At 41.8% G+C, this 19,636-nt stretch overlaps 1 protein-coding gene across 7 annotated transcripts in view; it reads left to right on the top strand.

Moving 5' to 3' along the window:
• Positions 1-19,636, top strand: part of CLYBL (citramalyl-CoA lyase) — a 218,978-nt gene that overhangs the window by 100,220 nt on the left and 99,122 nt on the right. For all 7 annotated transcript variants that reach the window (XR_013998112.1, XM_081127267.1, XM_081127270.1 and 4 more), the window contains exon 2: positions 19,359-19,545. Coding sequence is in view for 6 of the 7 variants with exons in the window: in XM_081127267.1 (XP_080983393.1) it covers positions 19,359-19,545 (187 nt within the window). In the remaining variant the exon portion in view is untranslated. The remainder of the gene's footprint in view (positions 1-19,358; positions 19,546-19,636) is intronic.

Here is a 19,636-nt window from a genome sequence, read left to right as displayed (position 1 = left end):
CTTTTATCTTCTCTTTTCAGGGTTCTTGACTTAAAACATCCGAGCCCTGTAAAAGTGGTTGCATACTCAAATAAACACTTACAGACACACCTTGTGAACTGAGTCCTTAGGAAAAGGAAATGAGGAGAGGAAAGAAAAATATTTGAAGTCATATTTTCATAAAGGCTCTGGTCTTCAGCACATGTTGACCGATTCAGGCCAGGCTCAGAATGACAGGTCAGGTTTTGCCTGCTGTCTTGGGGCCACACTAGCCAGTGTGTCCTCTGAAAAGACTCTCATCCTCCAGAACCCCTGTTATGGGCACAGAGGAAGCCCGTGTGGTGCCCACCAGCTGCAGAGGGATCCCTGTGATGGGTTAAATGCAAAACCACACTCAGTTCTATGACAGCGGAAACCCAGCATTGTGATGTCACCGCGAGAAGAGGAATTCCTTTAGAATTCTGCACGATGATGCAGAGCAGTTACTTCTGTTCTAATTTCCATGCCCCAGGAAGAGCTGTCTTAGTCCAGACTTGGACATGGACAAGCACATCTTCACAGTCTGTGAAAAAAGGAAAATGCACTGTGCTCTCCAGAGCAAAACTAACTGCCTTGCTCCTCAGCCTATTTCCAAGTGATCTAACTTACTTAAAGAGATGTTTATGAGGCCATGAAAATGAAATAGCTTAGGGTTCTGTCACATCAACTTTTTTTTTGTTCTTTTCTGTCACATGAGATATTTATGAAATCACTTTCTGTGACTCTAGTACATCTGCCTTCCAGAGCTCAGTGGTCAATACACAACTCACATGGATACTAGGATGTTCAAGGTTCTCATGACAAACCAGTCCCTGCTCTTTGCAGAGTGATGATGCCTATGAGCATGTCTCCTTAAGTGCCCTCTTGATCCCTGGTTCGGGTTCCGAGAGTCTCAGTCACCTCAAGAAAATCGCCCTTTCAGCATCACGTTGCAGGCTCTGGTGTTTGCGGCTATGTGGGTTCTGTCTGACCCTTTTTCCTCTCTATTTTTCTCATAACATTCTATGTGCTGGGCTTGCTCTAGTTCCTGTGCTGCAGGAGAAGGTATCATGAACCATTTGGTGCCCATATTATGACTTAACGAGTTGGAAAGTCTGTGTGTATAGTACATCTCCAAACTGCAGATATTTTATTCAGAGACAAATTGTCTGGAGACACTTCCTGGAGGCCTTGGCTGTTTGAGACAACACTGCATTTTCAAGTCCTGCCTCCAACTTGACCTGGCAGCAGTTAGCCAGCGTGCACACCACTGGATCAGGGGCAGGAATTGAAGGGCCAGTTGTGGGGCTGCTCCTGGCAGCTGGTGGTTGGCACCATCCCTGGGGAATTCCAGGGGAGCATCAGGGACAAGAGAGCAGTGCGGAGACCTGGGGTGAGAGAGGAAAGAAATGTGATGTTGGTAAAACACCTGTCAGTGGGAATTGTTACAGGAGTTAGATTGCAGTCCAGACTTTTGCCAAAAATTCATTATCAATGAATTTGTTTTTCTCTCTTGTTTATTTCAGTTTTGGGTCTCCCTAAAATGTCCCCTTTTGAGAGAAAGTACTTGCCTGACTTGATCCAAGCTAGTGAAAAAAGTTGTAGGACATGGAACAGATACTTTGATGGGTCAAAAATGAAGATTTGGGTTTGTTTGTTAGTGCCCTACTTTCAAGTAGCTTAATTGGAGCAGCACAGTTGTGGCAAAGAAACACTGATGTCCAACCATGAAATCAGTTGTCTGGGAATTTGGTGGTGATGGTGCAGAGACAGGGAATCAAGATCAGGGGTACTTCTCTCATTCACTTTCCCTTCTCAATTCCAGAGTGTGCCACCTCAGGGCAGCTAGAAGGTAAGGGTGATAAAAATATGGAGGTGGGGGTGTCAGCCCCATGACTCCCACCCACTGAGGACTGATTTTGAGTGACTACTTAAAGACAGACTGAACATTGACTAATAATAAATGGGTTTGAATTTATAGGAAATACTTAATTTCACAACACACAACCATTTGAACATCTATAGTATTTCTAGCACTAGAATCAGTATAGTTGAAAAAGCATGGAGCCCCGCCGGGCGTGGCTCAGCGGTTGAGCGTCAACCTAGGATCTAGGCGACTGGGGTTCGATTCCTTTCAGGGCACATGCCTGGTTGCAGGCTTGATCAATGACTCTCTCATCATTGATGTTTCTCTCTCTCTCTCCCCCTCTTTTCCTCTCTCTAAAATCAATAAAACATATATTTAAAAAAGAAAAAAAAGAAAAAGCATGGACAAATTAAAAAAAAAAAATAGATTTTTTAAAAGTTTGATTCTAACTAAAGACAGAAACACAATTTGTGCCATTTTTCGATAGTTCATGTAAGATTAAACTTTTTTTGAAAAAGTGACTAGAGAGAGAGGGAGAGAGAGAGAAAGAAACATCGCTTTGTTACTTTGTTGTTCCACTTAGTCATGCATTCATGGTTGCTTCACCCACAACCTTGACTTATCAGGACAAAGCTCTAACCAACTCTAACCAACTGAGCTACATGGCCAGGGCTAAGGTTAAGCTTTGCATTTTCAGTTGTAGGTTTTTGCACTCAAACTGCTAGAATATTTGTGTGGAAAATGAGGCCATTCTGTGTTTAAATGAACTGTTGTTGGGTATCTCACTTGAGAATCATTTTATAATTTGAATGACAAGTCATATGTCCCTCACATACTCATACAAAGTAGTTCTCGGGCCACAATTACATTTGCTACTAATTTGTATCTTAGAAAGTGTTTACAGATGTGGCTGTGAAATGCTGTGTTCTAGTGGTGTGGAGTGGCTCATTTCCACTTATTTGCTGCTTCCAGAATGTACTTTATCCTGGGAGTAACCTAGTGTCATTCCTGAAAAACTCCTTAACATCCATTAGGCCACTTAGGCACGTGCTTAGCATTTTTTCCTGAAATTCTTTTGTAAATCAACAGGAAGCCTTCCTTCCGTGTTTTTATTATAAAGGGGGAAATGATGGTAAAACTTAAACACACATTGTTATTTTAACATCTAGTTTTACATCTCTTGAGGAGTTGTGTTTTTACTTAAAAATACTTTAGCCAAGAATCAAAACCAGAGAATTATGCCTGTTCCCAGCCTTCTGTCATTGATGGCTCTTTGTTAAATGCCCACAATAGAAAACATTGCGCTAAACTCACGCTGGCTTAAAAAGCCAAATATGAACCTGAAACAGCTCAGCACACAATTTTTGTTTTTAATTATTTAAGTAAATTGCTTTAGAAAACTTTTAAAAAGTACTTCTCACACCTTGCTTTATAAGTGACTGTGGAATTAGACACACCACAAATTTACTTTGTATTTTTCTTAATAAGTTTAAATTTTCAGTTAGCCTCTGCTTTTATGTTATAGATAGTACCAGGCTGTTTACTTCATGTTGAAGAGATCCAGGCAGTATTGTTACACTTTTTCTTTTTTCCTTAACTGCAAAAGTTGGATTGGGACAGGGACTGGTGAATTTAGAAAGCATCAGTTTTTTCTTTTCCCCCCTTACTTTCCTTCTGTGTTTATTTCATTTTGGAGCAGAGAATTATGGGCGGTTTTCTTTTCACTTCAGACTTGCATTCTCCTCCTTTTTTCTTTACAGTTCTCACGAGGAGAGGGTGGTGGGCTTTTTTGTTGTTTGGCATTGGGGATTTTTTTCCTTCCTATTTCTCCTTTTCCTGCAGATATTGTTGCTGACCAAATTTAAAACAGTACAGTGTTTAGGATCCCTGCAGGACCATTTTAAGTATTTGGACCCGTAAAGGGCCCCAAGCAGTAACTACCTGAATTGCTTTTAATTACACAATGTAGCTGCATCATTTTACTTTAGATTCTTTATGATAGATGCTGCAAGGCAATTGGAACCACGGATGATGGGATTAAGTGCCTCTTGAAGTGACTTTAGCTTCTTGTGGGAACAAAGGGAAAGAGGAGAACACTTAGTTCCTTTTTGCCTGAGCTGCCTTTTTCTTTGCTTGCGTATAAAGAAATACAATTAACAAACATTATCCCCAGAGGTAAATTGAAATGTACATGCAGACAAGAACTGCTCTTGACTGCAATTAGACATATATGATCCGAGGTATTCTGACCATTCATTAGTGCTAATTATTTGAGAAACAAGCCCAGAACAAATGATTAAAATGTAGGCGACATAACTGGGATTATTAGCATGTGTGATAAAATGTGCGCTCTGCAGCTGCACCAATAAAACGCTTTGGAAAGTGGCTCTGATTAGACAAATGCTTGGTTTGGCTCTGTGGTGAGCTCTTGGTGTTTGCTCAAGACCTGGTGGTGTTTACAACAAACAACTTATATCTTTCTTTCTTAATTAGTAGGAATTACTATGCAAATGTTGCTGTTTTGTAATTTAATATCCTATCGTTTTCCCTGCCTTTGGGTTTTTATTGCAGTCTACTGGTCTTGCTGGGAATGGGATAAACTGAGTTCTTAGGTTTTGCTTCTTTGCTTTCTTTAAAATGCTGGATGCCGTGGAGAACTACTGCAAAGTTTGTTTTTTTATTTGTTTTTGAATAGTCACTCAGCCATATCTAGATGTGATGAGTTCTGCTAGGTCCTCTTGTATTTGGAACTTGTATTAAGGTCACAGAGATCTGGCAAGAGTAAACTAGTCAAACATTTACTGGGAGCTGGCTGGCCCATATGGATGGTCAGCGTTCTGCTAAGTCCTCCAGCCTAACCCAAGCTAAGTGAGATGACCCAGGGGGAAGGCAGGAGTAAGGACCAATTCAGAGAGCTGGATAGCAACTGGATTCCCCTTGGAAATGCATCTAAGAGTTTGGGGTTAGCAAAGAAATGTGAGCTCAGTTAAATGTGGAGTCAGCAAGAGATTTCAGAGGCACAAATGGGAATGGAAAGTAGATATGAGATGGCAGAATGGAATCAGGGTGCCAAAGAGAACTTGGGAAATGTGCCAGGCAGACAGAAGCTGAAATTCGAGGTCAGTCCTAGAATGAATGTTTTGGGTCTCCTAACTTGTAGCTCAATGTTCCTTTGTCCCCTGCTTGCATTTCTGAAAATAGAGTCAGAGGAAGAACCATTTGGAGATTGTCTGTTTGGTGCCATGAAAACCTGCAACAACTTTTCAATCTCAAGTGGTCTGTCCTTTTCACCCAACAGATTTCTGAGCCACCTTCCTCTTAGCATATCATTAGCACTTCCCAAAGGAAGACAAATATCAGTGTTAGTCTAGATAAAATATAAAATTAAGTTAGCTTTTAAAATTAGTTAATGCATTCCATAGAAAAAGGCAAAAAAATTGTCTGATTATCTTGGTCTCTGGGTAACCTGTTTCATCTCTCCTGCCATTGTCATAGAAAACTGTGAATAAGTCACAAATAAACCATAACATAAATTATTATGGATATATAGTTTGTGGGAAGGATTCACCTCTTAATTTTTTATTTTATTCTCTTTGAATTTACAATAAAAGTGTTACTCTCTGAGTTTGACCCGTTCATTCTACAATACAAATTCAGTAAGAGTGGGTTTGCGGGGGGGACTAGAAAACAAAGGAAAAAGAAGCTGTGTTTGTATTTTGAGCTGGTACATTGCTAAGTGTGGCACTGAATTAAGAAAAAGCCCTTAAACTCCCCTAAAATTAGAGCGCGTTCTAGGAAGTCTTGCCTTAAATAGATATTTAAAGGAATTAGTGCCTGTCACACGTTAAACATACTAAAAAAAAAAAACCAAAAAAAAAAACTATTAGAAAAACCCTTCATGATTATATCCATATGTTTAGTTTTAATTTTCATCACACTTAGCTCTGAATAATTAAGAAAGAAAAAAACAATCTTAATCTTATTGCGGGTCCCACACAATCAAAGGCACATACACGTGATTCGTGATCACAGCTTGTATTCACAGCTTTCGTGTATGTAGTATGGGTCTGGCAATTAGACTCAGACTGTGTGTTTTTTCTAAAAATTATTCAACGCTAGAGAGAAATCAATATTAAATTCTCCCCAAATCTACAAATCAGGATAATCAGGGGACTTTGGCTAATAAAATATCAGAATTTTAACCTATGTAACATTTTGGCCTCATTTGATTGAGATTGACACTTGAAAAGAATTTTTTGAAAGAATCTAGGAAGAAGCAAACGGAGATTCCATTAACCAGATTATTTTCATGGCAGTTACCAAAAAAAAAAGTTAAGATGCAGAGAGAGAGGACTGTTTTCTGAAAGTTGCCGAACCATTTTCTGGAGGGGGGAAAAAAAATTCCTTCTCATGATTAGTTTCATATCAAAGAACAGGTCATGGGGAGATGCATTAATTTGACACATTTAGCAGCCTTAGAGCTTTTGAAGAATTCTGTAAAAGAATCCATGGTTACATCTGTCAGGTGGACAGTCTTCTTTCGTGACCTTTAATAAAAAGTTAAGGATAAATTGATCTTTCTAGTTCACATTGGCTCAATTACCTCAAGAGCTGTGCACAAGCCAGGAAATAATCATCTCAGCTATAAATCTATTATTTCTTGAGATAGAATAACCTAGTGCTAATGGAATCTGTAAATGGAGAAATTTTGTGAATGGTCTTCTTTGTGAAACTTTCTGGTGGTGATATGGTAATAATTTTCCTATACCCTCCACTGGCTGTTTCAATACATTAAATACTAAATACTGTCTTTTCTGCAATTGGTTTTAAAATCAATATTCTCAGGCAGGAATGCCAACAATGAACAATGTAAACTGAAGGCTGTGCCCTGAATGTTCACCTTTGGCCAGGATTGGAACAAGTATGCTCTTTACTCCTGACACTCAGCATTTCACAATCAAAAATACCCAATCGTCTCTACAGAGGCAATGGGAAGTCAGAGGGCATGTTCCTTAGATTTTAGTTACAATCCGAATGCTCCATGTTCTGTGCTTGACAGGTGCTATCTCTCATAGTTCCCGGTGCTGGGATTGCACTTGGAAATCCATTTATCAAATCTCTCTGGGTAGAGGATCCTGAGCCTCATTCCTGGACCAAGTTCTCAGCAGCATCAACAGTTAACTATTAATGAACAACATCTTTGGATTCCTTTGTGTTTCCAGAAGCCCCGGGTTGAAGCAGCCCAGAAACAGAAGAGATGCTAATCGCATTGTGTGCTTAACCGTGTTCAGTGAAGGAGTGCAGCTTTCCCTCTTGACCTCGGTGTCACTCCAAGGGAAAAAGCCCTCCAGTTTTCCGTTTAGATAAAACCTTGCACCAAAAGTGGAGCAAGAAAGTGGGATTACGGTGAATACCCACCAGCAGGCACATGCTCCATTGTTACCCTCTCTTCAACACAAAACAAGGAGCTTTGTTTTTAGCTTTGCAGAAAAACAAAGCTCCTCTCCTGTCCCCTCCCCCTCCCTTTTCTGCCTTCTTTGCCCTCACCTCTGCCTTCCTTTCTTCCCTCCCACTTTCCTCTGCACCCCAACTTTACCTCCAGAGCCCATCCTTTCCCCCTCCCTCCTTTCCTTTTCCTCCTTCTCTTCCTCTCCCTCACCTCCCCTAAAATACTGTCTCCCCACCCCCTCCCCGTATTGTCTGCTGAGCTTAGTTTGCACAGAACTCTTCCCTTTCCTTCATCTTCCTTTCAGAAAAGTGGCAGTGTTTGCCATCAGAAGTGCTACCAGGCACCCAGGTGCCAGAGGGTGGAGTCACTCTGAGTGGTGCCCCTGCCACACTTATTAATAAAAGTCTAAGCCACATGGGATATAAATGTGGATCTGTTTTCATGGAAAACTTGCCCTCTTTTCTGGGATCCGCTAATGGTCACACAGTTGTATGAGGGTTTCTCGTTCCTGGGATTTATCCCACTCACACGCTATATGCCTACTTGGAGAACTAGACTTCTGTTGCCATACCAAGCGTGCTCCTGGGTGACAGTGAGGGTCTGGTCTGCTGGATGAACAGCTTTCTGTCTATGTTTGCATACCCCACAGCCCTTCCTGAGCAAGGGCCAGCTCGTGGTAACAGTATTTATTGGCTGCATGATCGATACTGAATTTGGTCAAATACGTAACATGGATATGACAAGGGAAACTGATTTCATAATTTTAATTTTTTTCATTGTAAAATATAAATAATATTTATATTTATATAAATACAGTTTACCATTTTAACTGTTTTGAAGGGTACCGTTCAGTGGCATTAAGTACTTTCTCGTTGTGTGAGCATCGCCACCATCTCCAGAACTTCCAGCTCCCCAAACTGAAACTGTTCCATTAAATAATGCCCCCAATTCCCCCACCCCGTTCTACTTCCTGTCTCTTGAAGTGGACTGCTCTAGCTATCTCCTGTAGATGGAATCAGACAATATTTGTCCTTTGTGTCTGATTTCATTGAGCACAGAGAGTAACTTAAATTTTTTTTTAAATCTTCACCCAGCACCGAGGATATTTTTTCCATTGCTTTTCAGAGAGTGAGTAGAAGGGAGAGAGAGGGGGGTGGAGGGGAGGGAGAAATACTGATGTGAGAGAGACACATCGATTGGTTGCCTCCCACATGCCCCCTGACGGGCCAGGGATCAAGCCTGCAACCAAGGTACATGCCCTTGGCTGGAATCAAACCCCGGACCCTTCAGTCCGCAGGCCGATGCTCTAACCACTGAACAAACTGGCTAGGGCAAATTTTTGACAAGATGTTTGTTTGCTTTCACATTCTTTGTGAAGAAAGACCTCTCTCACCGGGTTCACTGGCTTTATCCCCTGAAGGTCTGAGAAGGCAGGGATGTGCACCAAAACAGCGAGACACTAACTTTACCAAGCTGGGAATAAATAAGGATTCTGTGTTTTTCCCTGTTCCTGCTAATTCTGTCCCTTATCTGACACCCCTTTTCCTGGGTAGACCAGGAGAGAATTCCCTCACCAGTGCCCCACCTTGTACATGGCACACCACCATGGCTGAAAGGCTGGCCCACAGGCCGTGGGTTGCCCCATCCTGTACCTGGGTCCTTCCTTAGCAGCAAACCTGAGGGCAGAGTGACCATAAACTGCTATTCTGTGTGTGTTCACTTTGGACACTAAAGACGAGTTCTTCATCTCAGTAGAAAATAGAGCACTTGATTAAGGTGTGATATAATTGCTTCATGAGAGAGTTTGCCCTGAAAATATCTTTTCGGCTTTTCTGAAGTGGGCTGCATGCTTATTTGCATTAGCACCACATGTTAATCTCCTGAAGGGCCCTGTTCTGCCAATGAGAGGACAAATCGCTGTTGTTTTGCTCTCGTGCCTGAGGAGAGCTCCCTACTTCGCTGTGCACTGTTGCCATAGTAACTGAAACAGTTTTTTGAAAATAGGGAAGGAATCTCTCTGGGCACTTGGGAACTTAGTAAAGTGAGAACATAAGTAAGCCTCAATTATTATAGATGCTGGCATAAATACCTAGTTATTAATAGTCATATGCATGGTTGAAATTTGTAGGTGAATTTTAGTGTCTGTTAGGGAGGTGGGGGAACCAGTGAATGGCTCTAATCTTCACTCTAGTTGCACAGATTCTTCCATGAACATCAGAATTGTCATGTGAGCTCAGACCCATGGGCCATACAACAGAGAACTCAATTTTCCCCAGTATATAACCTTAGAAGAGGCCATGCCCCTCCAACCCCCTCAAATGATTGAAAAGATGGACCCAAGTAGAGGAGTCTGCCAGGAATCTGTCATATAGCTGTGGATCTGTGTAAACGTTCCTGTAGAAAATTTTTATTTTCAACCTTTATCTGATCTTAGAGTAAGTCATTTTAAAAGAATTTAAAGGGCCATATCATTTTTATTGGTATCCTAAATAGAAATTTATTGATATATTATTTTTAAATGATACTCTAAGTGTTTTCTTTTTATTATATAGACAAATAAGAATTTATCAAAATTTGTTAGAATTTGTGGAGGCAATTTCTAAAGGTCAAGGACACATAAAGGATGATTCTTTTTTTCTGGTTCCAAAACACCACTTTAGTCATAACTGCACTTGAATGCAGCAAAAAGTATTTTTGAGTAGCATTTGAGTGGAAATGTAAAATGATCCGGCCACTGTGGAAAGCAGTATGATAGTTCCTCAAAAATTTAATATAGAATTACCATATAATCGATCAAATAGAATTACTAATTCCACTTCTGAGGATATATCCAAAGACATTGAGAGCAGAGACTCCAGCAGATGTTTGAATACCAGTGTTCATGACAGTGTTACTCATAATAGCCAAAGGTGGAAAAACTCGTATTCATTGATAGATGAATGGATGGGTAAATAGGATGGGACATATGCATACAAGAGAGTATTATTCAGCCTTGAAAAGGAAGGAAATTCTGACACGTGCTACCACATGGATGATTCCTGAGGACGTTAGGCTAAGTGAAATAAGCCAGTCACAGAAAGATAAATGCTGTGTGATTCCAGTTCTGTGAGGTACCTAGAGTAGTCAGATTCATAGAGACAGAAAGAATGCTGGTTGCCAGGGGCTGTGGGGAGGGGTGAATGGGGAGTTAGTATTGAATGAGTGCAGGGTTTTAGTTTGGGAAGATGAAAAATTCTGGAGAAGGGTGGTGGTGATGGTTACACAATGAAAATGTATTTAATGCCACTGAATTGTATGGTTAAAATGGTAAATTTTATGTTACGAGTATTTACCACAATAAAAAAATGTCTGACATGGCAGGGGAATAAAATGATGGAATATAGGTCAACTCCAGGTGGATAATGCTGATCTTCAAGGATTGACATGATGGGTAGACTGTTTTATCATTGCTCACAAGAAACCATTCTGAAATTTCCCCAAAACTTTGGGTCTCCGGCCCCTTCTACGGCCACCTTCACTCCCTATATCATATCTCTTTTCTGTAGAAGGTCACTTCCTGAGAATTGCAGGGACTTCCCTTTACCTTTGTGCTTCTTCTCCCAGGGATCTGACCCCCTAGTGAACACTAGTTACCTAGTGATAACTAGCATGAGATCTGGGGCTGAAAGCTGCATCCAGCTGACAGGCTCCACTTCCTGACCTGTGTGTATTGGCGTGAAGTCCTCCCTTCCCAAGTCACCAATGTATTTTGAAAAGCCTGTCAACGTTTTTTGACAAAAATAAATATTACATAATATTACAATCTAGTCACTATTTAAAAACTCCAGTTGCTAGATAAACACATTTCACCTAAAGAAAAATACCTTTGTTAAATAGGCCAACAGTGAGTTTGGTCCAGCACTTGTGAAAGTATCTGATATACAGGGTTTTAACTTGGAATATGAGCTCATTTTAACCTCAGAAGCAAAATAGCATAAATTTGGATACTTTGCTGAAGCATTGATAGGTTCTTGGCAAAATAGAGGTGGGATTCATTGGTATGTGTTACCTTGGGATTCTGTCTCTGCTGCCTTCAGTGTAGTCCTTTCTCAAGGTTTGGCAGTTTCCCTTTGGGTCTAGTTTGTAGATTGTTTTTATCATAAAAGAGTTTGTCAGATACTTTTTCTGAATCTTTTGAAACGATCATATGATTTTGTGACAACTGTAAATTGAGTCAGATTGGCTCCAACTAAGGGGGAAATGTGACTTTTGGAAAAGACATAGAGTGGGTAAGATTCAGCAGTATACTCTAATGGGAGACACCAGACTTGGCCACAGCAAAGCTTAACTGATGGAACTGTTTTGTTACCTGAGGGCTCACGGGCCGTCAGAAGCTACTGAGTTGCAGTAAGGGCACAGTCTTTCCCACAGCTGAATCCCTCACTGTATTGCGCTGAAGACAAAGAAAGTTCCTGAAGAGTCTGGAAGTGAAGGAGGAGAGAGAAGATGGAAATGAGGAAGTAATGGAGAAGTTGGCAGGGGCACACATTAGAGCACTCTAATTAAACGTTGGGTTCTACATAGATATCCTGCCTAAGCTGGTTTGAAATGTAGACAGCCTGATTCAGATGTGCCAAAAATATAGTTTCATTTTCTATACTTAATCTCATTTTGATCTGAAATTTCCATTTCTACGCATTGGTAGGAAAAAAATACCTACAAAACTTGACTATTCAAATGACTGTTTCTTTTGGTTTAGTTACTTTCTCATAAGCACAGTCAATATTCAGTTTCAGGACTTCTTTCTGGGTGGCAGGGGGTTCAGGGAGAGCCTATATAATAACTTCCGGCAGCTTTCTCTTCGGGCTCTGATGAAGAGTAACTCACCTCTCTTGGCCCTTGGCCTCTGTTCTCTGGCGCAGTTCCAGTGGTCGGTGGACTCATGGTCTGTCCTCTGGGTGTAGATGATGCACGAGGTTTGTCTGCAGGCTTTGTTTGTGGTTCTGCTCTCACAGGTGCTGCTTAGGGTGGAGACTCAGCAGTGTCCATCTTCTGGCCCCCATCCGGGTGTCCACCTGTCTCCTCTGACATGGAGTCTCCTGCAGGCACAAGGCGGAGGAATCACGTAGAAACTCCTGGATCTCTTGCACATCCTGGGGGATTGGGAGCATCCTGCTCTATCTAGCACCTCCTGTACCTAAACAACCATGTTGCTGTGTCTCCTCTCCTCCACTGTCTCCATGAACTTCCCTTCCAGCGTTTGAAATGGGAAGTTGGCACAATTGTTTTTTGCTTTCAGCTCGTCCTCAGCTTATCTTGGGTGTTTTGTCACCTCTCTATCCACCTTTGCTACCTGCAGGTTCCTGGGATGGGGGATTGGGCCAGGCAGATTTTAGAAGTCCCAGAGCCTAGGCCTCTCCTCAGACTAATGACATCCTCCCCCAGTCTTATCACTCGCACTCTCACCCTCACCCTCAGAGCTTCTCTCAGCTTCTGAAGGGCTTTGGCCCTGCCAATGGCAGGGACTTCCTTTACCTCAAGTCTCCCATCCTTTCCCACTTTGCTCCTGAGAGCTCTAGGTTCAGGCCATGAAACTGTTGGAAATTAGACGTCCTTCTCTGTCAAAAAGGCACGTTTATTATCTCACTATGGACTTGATATAAAAATCTAGTTTGAAGCTCTAAGCTCATCAAGGACTTCTTGTCCACCCCCCATAATCCCCAAACCTTTGCAGTGATGGCTACTGATTCAGTGGGTGGGGAACTCAGAGCGTCATGATTTCCAAGTAAGGAAACTACCACTCCTCTTAAAATTACCATTCCCCAGTCGCTTGATTAGTGGCAAGCTGCATAATTGGTACCCAGCTCACCTGCCTAAATCTGGCAGGATTACATTCAGCAACTGTTAATGACCAACAACCCAAGTCCTTTCTAGGATTAATAAAACACTGTTGTATTTACAGACCCTGGTGCAGAGGTTCTCATCCTTGGCTGCACTTCAGGGTTTCCCTGGAGCTTTAAAGAAACACCGATGCCTGGGATCACTGCAAGGCTCAGGTTTAATTGGCTTGGGTGTGGCCTGGGTCTCTTTCTTTTTCTAAGTTCCCCAAGTGATTGTAATGTGCAGCTGAAGTAGAGACCTTTGTACTACCTCTCAACTAAATAAACAAGCCACTAACTTGAGTGTGGAAGTCACATACTAAATTGTAGATGGTCAAATAGACATTAGCGTAGTTGATGATCACTGCTGTTTCTAATATTGTTAGCAGTTGGAGCGTCAATTTTATCAGAAAGCCTTTCTTTAAACATGGGTATTTTTCATGTTTTCTGCATTTTCAGTTATGATCTTACTGTCATAGCATCTGTGTATATGTGTGGGTAGCAAGCACATGGCTCACTTATACATTTTTGCTGGAGCAGACTTTCCTGCTTTAGGGCAGTGGCTACACATTAGAATCATCTAGTGTTGCAGTCCTCCAACTTGCTACCCATCAGAATTGGCAGGGAGATCTTAGAAGTCACAGAGCCTAGGCCTCACCTTAGACTAATGACATCAAACTTTCTGTGGCCAGGGCTTTAGGGTCAGCATATTAGAAAGCTCCCCAAGTGATTGCTGTTTGCCCCCAAGTTTGAGTCAACTTATAGCAGTTTCTCAAACTTTCATATGGTAAGCATCCTCTGGGGATTTGTTAATATGCAGGTTCTGATTCAGTGGGACTGGGGTGGGGCCTCAGTTTCTGCATTTCTAACAAGCTCCCACATGACAGGAAATGTTCCTATGAGAGGTGGGAGATGCTCACATGAGAACAGATAAGAGACCAGTGATGCCGCCAGTCTGCAGCAACACATCTCTTAAATGGCAAGGGCCTAGAGAGCTTCAAACCAAAACAAAAATGCAGAACCTGGACCCTGTCTGTTATCTGCAAGTTGAATTTGATTGCAGTGGGTGGGGTCCAGAATTTGACAGTTTTTAAGAGCTCCCCAGGTGATGGTTATTTTGACTCCTAGGTGGAGAACCCCTGCAGCATTGGGGATTAGTTCTACCTCTAGTTATATAAATGGTTAATAAATGGCATCAGAGGGAGGAGGAAAGGGAGATGGCCAAAACAAGGCCAGGAGGAGCCCCCTCCAGCCAGAATAACCTCCTGGGTCTGCTGAGGGATGCCTTGTCTTAAAAGAAGTTCCCTTCTGTAGAGAGAATTCACCATAAGGCTACCAGATTTTTTCAGCTCATCTTAAGCCCGTTTTGCATATTGTTTGAATACATTTACGTGTCGACTATCAAGAGGCCCTAACTCCAACTATGTTAAGATAAAATAAAATAAGTTAGATCTTGTCACGTACATTCATACACAGCAGTGCTGAACACAGCTCAGCTAGGGAACAGATTTTGAAACATCTGGACATGGGGGAAGGGAAAGACACACCAGCAGCACATGGAGGAGCTGGGCTTGGGGAAGCCATGACAGACTTCTGCCACCTGCCCAGGGACAGCCCCCTCCTGGGCCTCAGAGTCTGCAACAGAACCTGAAGCCTGACCCTCTCCACACCTTTCTTATTATTGTTCCAGATTTGCCACCTTTAGTCTCTTTTTCCCTCCAGCCTCATCATGTACAGTCTTTAGCCTTCTTGACCTGGCTTGCAGGCCATCCTTTGGTTTTCCTCCCTGGACCTTCTGATTCTTTTGTGCTACCTCCCCATAGCGCTCAGCACAGTGTGGATCAGGGCCACTGCATACAGTTGTGTGTGGAGGGGGTACTCTGATTGGGACACCTACCAAGGGACGTGAGTAGGGGCTGAATTTCAGCTCATCTCCACTCACCAAAGCAAGCAGCATGCTACCTGCAGGAGGGCACGAGGAAGCACCTTTTTCTAATTTGTACAAAGGTATTTGCCACATGTGCCGGTACAGGTCACTCACTAGATGCTTACTAAGCAAGTGCTCAGAGTGAATGGATGAATGAATGAATGAATGAATGAATGAATGAATGAATGAACACATGTAATAAGAAAGTGGAGGCAGTGAGGATAAATAAGAGGCTTCTGTGGTTGTCTAGCTAAAGGGTAGTGAGGCCCTAAACTGGGATGTAAGCTGTGGGGAAGGAGATAATAAATATAGAAGAAGCAACAGGCCATGGGTTAGTTTAAGGTTCCATGATGGCAAAGGAGACAGGGAGTGTAAATGACCTCCTACCTGTAATCACCACTAAAACCTGACTCCTGCACAAGAAGAGTAAGGACAGCATGGTTCTGGATCAGTACTACGCATCCTCTTCTGGAGAGCTGGCTTTGGTTGGGTGACAAGGTGACAGGAATTGTATGCCTCTTGTGGGCAGGACCCTGCGCTGAGCAGTGTCAGGGAGATGTAAGACCACCCCTCCCTCAGAGAGCTTATGATATCTTTGAGGGTGCTGGATACAAGAAACCTGGTGCAGGGCTGTGCTGACTAGCATCGCACATGGACGACAGGTGTCAGCTGATCATAGCAACTACATGTGCATGCTGCGTTACTGCTGTGCTGCTTCTCACTGAAGAGGACATTGACACTTGGGGTGGTAGTGTGGCTGGCTCGCCATCCCATCTTCTGACTGCTGTCACAATATTGGGTTAAACTATATCAAGTTACCATTTTTGCAGGTCAAACATGGTCAGACATGAGCAATTCGATATATTTCACCCACTTTCCACTATATTAGCTGCCATTTGAGACCTTTTTGCTGTGTCCTCATGTGATGTGAGGGGCAAGGGAGCAATCAGGGGTCTCTTTTATAACGGCACTAATCCTATTCATGAGGACTTCACCCTCAGGACTTCTAATACCATGCCATTGGGGATTAGGTTTCAACATATGAATTTTGGGGGGACACAAACCTTCAGTCTATAGCAATTCCCAAAAGGAATTAGGTCAAATTACTTGAAATGATTGTGTCAAGGAGTAGGAACTTTTTAAAATCTCTCTTTTTTTAACGTCTCTTAAGTGGTGTCATCAGCTGGCTCGCCAGAAAGCTTGTGCCACTTTGATTAACGTGAGCCTAGATAGCGGAATCAATCGTTGGTTGATTCTGGTTTACTTACGAGTGACAAATTAATTTAAAGATAAGAGAGTTTAAAGATGATGGTCAGGAAAGGCTCAGGGATCAGGTGGATCTTGAACTGAGTTTGAAGGATCCATAAGGTTCAAATAAACTGAGAGGAAAAACTTTCCCAGCAGAAGCAAAGGTACAGTGGAAACAATGAACGTGGCATATTGTGGAGACATCATAATCTTATTTTCCTTAGGTGATAGCTACTTCATGGGAATAGTGGGATATAAATTGAGGAAAGGGATATCAACTGAGATTGAACTGAATCGGGTAGGTAATGGGGAGTTGTTGACAGCTTTTGAGCAGGGGAAGAGATGAGCAAAACATTATTTTCATGATTGTAGAAGACTTTGGGAAACCAGAAACATTTTTAATAGTGGCAGATGATGGTTTTTTAGATGGTCGTCTGTATTAAATATTATGCATGATATAAATGTCCTAGGAATGCTTTGCTCTAGTGCTTAGCATGTGACAGTGGTATGACTTGTCATGCCACAGATGACCATCAGCCATGTCTGGGTGGCCCAGGCTTCAAGATTCATTGTGCTTGGAGATAATAGTGTATAGATCCAATACGGTGGTGAGAAGCTATTTCACATGGAGGAAATCTCAGTGTTCATGAAGCAAAGGTCAGTTACCACCAGGGCAGAGATATCCGCACATTCAAGCTGTCAGAGACGCAGAAAGGAAAGGTGAGAGGAGAGCTGTAGGCAGGGCCCTCTTTCCACCACAGCCATCTGATCCTGTCTTTGCTTGTTACACATGTGGTTACAACAAATCCTGATGAGAAGTCATTTTGCATTTCCTGGTAAATAAAAATTTCATCTCTTTTAATTGCATATTTGCTATTTTTAAGGAAATGTATATTGAAAATTCTGGTTTCCAGTGTGAATGGTAAGTGAAAGTGATTGTTGCTATTATATCATTATATAGGGTGTCCCCCAAAAATGTGTACACACTTTAACAGCTGATAGCTCAATTTTGAAAACGAAATGTTTTTTAATAAATACTGCCTTTATAATTATCCAAAGTGTGTGTATACATTTTTGGGGGACACCTTATGTTTCTTTCTTTTGTAAGATAAACCAGATATTTTCAATCAATGAAAAATGATGACAGATATTTCAGACACTCTTCAATTAGCAGACCATAATACATTTTATATTAAATAAAATGTCTTCTAAGACGTGTACACTTTTAAAATCCATGTATATCTGACCATACCTCACATAGCACAGTGCTTAATTGTGAAGAAGTAAGACTCAGACTCAAATCTTAGACTTTATGAAGATTGGCTGCAAGGAGGAATGAGGCACGCACACAGAATCTGTAGGCCCCAGAGAGACAGTGATTTTTCTGGAGATACATTGTCAGAAGGCACACTAATCATGGCAGAATGTTACAACCATTCAAAATATTCGATGGCATTAACTTAGGAAAAAAACAAAAAGAGCTCTCCTGAAGAGTCTGGCTGACCCGGTTTTGAAAAGGATGCTACTGTTAATCCCGGGAGAGTAAACAGGGCATTACCCATTCACTGGGGCTTTAACCTTCCTTACCTGGAGCCTTCATGACATTCAGCTCTGTCTATTGTGGGCAAGGCTGGCTTTGTGGGTGTGAGACTGGTTTTAAAAGAGTCTGGTACTTAGTTTGATGTTCTTCTGTCACCATCTTGAAATTCCTAATAGATTTTTTTTTTTACTATATCTTTATTGATTTTAGAGAGAGGAAGGGGGGGAGAGAGAGAGGGAGAGAGAGAGAAACATCAATAATGAGAGAGTCATTGATTGGCTGCCTCCTGCACGCCCCCGACTGGGGATCAAGCCCTCAACCCGGGCATGTGCCCTGACCAGGAATCGAACTGCTATCTCCTGGATCCTAGGTTGATGCTCAATCGCTGAGCCACGCCCTGCCGGCTCCTAATAAGAGTTTTGAACAAGGGCTCTACATTTTGGTTTTACACTGGGAGCTGCAAATTATGTAACTGTTCCTGTCCTGGTTATAAAAGCTGATTTCACATTCCTTTATCATATATTATGGGCTAAAATTTGGTTTTCCCAGGATCAAGCTATGGACCAGGTGAGGGTGAAACTGTAGGGGCTACGGTGAGCCAAGGGAGCTTCTGGCCAACTGCTCTTATTTCCTCAGGAGGCCAGACTGAATACAATGGGAAAGGAAGGAAAGCACAGAGTTTAGGAGCAGGCGGGGGGCTACTGGCAGCTAGAGTTTCTCCATTAGTAACAACAACAGCTGCTACTGTTCTGCTACGCCCACCGCCACATCAAGGAGCTAATGTCTGCCAGGCCCTCGCCAAGTGGTTTGCGTGCATTATTTCCTCTTTCTTAATCCTCTCGACATCCTGCAACATGAGTATTATTTTTATAAATGAAAAATCTGAAGTTTCCAGTAATTAAGTTGCCCACAATTACACAGCTATTAATGGTCTTTTCTCATTAACTGTCCTTTTTACTCAAGAAGTGGCCAACTATCCTTGTCTGTTATTAAAATTGAACTTGAATCATTTATTTTTCCACTGGAAAAGATTCATGCTTGCATCATTTATATTCTGTTTTTTTACTTTCATATAATTGTAGGTAGTGGTGTTATTTAGGAACTTTTGGATATAAATGTTATTTAGGAACTTTTGGATATAAACTTTACTTTTCCTCCATGGATGATATCTGGACAGTATACTAATACTGGATGGGTTTTTCCAAGAAGAAATAGGTACACAGCCCTTCCTCTCTCAGAAGATTGTGTCACTAAGCAGTGTTATATATTTTTAAAATCTCAGCCAAAATGAAATTTCTTTTCTTGGTTATTTCTGTTATTATTGTTTTCCCAGTTGTTATGTGTGATTGTGTTCTGCCATAATTAAAAGAAAGTATCCATGTTTTCTATTTTAATTTTACATTAAAATGAGGTTTTTCAAAAACTTGTAAACAAATTCTATTTCGGACTAATCCCAATTATGTCTCCTGCAGGAAACCATCTCTGGCAGCCAGTGTGCCCAGGCTTGGATATAGTTCCTCATCCGATCACAAGTACATTCCCCGGAGGGCGGTGCTCTATGTACCTGGAAATGATGAAAAGAAGATAAAGAAGATTCCATCCCTGAATGTAGACTGTGCGGTGCTTGACTGTGAGGATGGTGTGGCTATGAACAAAAAGGTAATGATGTAATTTTTCCTTAGGATGGGAAAAAGAAATGGGTTGAAATTTGGTGCTCTCCTGGTAGCATTTGCTCACTCTTTGGAAAGAA

This window comes from Miniopterus schreibersii (assembly GCF_964146895.1).
Source record: "Miniopterus schreibersii genome assembly, chromosome: 2".
Lineage (NCBI taxonomy): Eukaryota > Metazoa > Chordata > Mammalia > Chiroptera > Miniopteridae > Miniopterus > Miniopterus schreibersii.
This window is presented reverse-complemented; position numbering and strand designations above follow the sequence as displayed.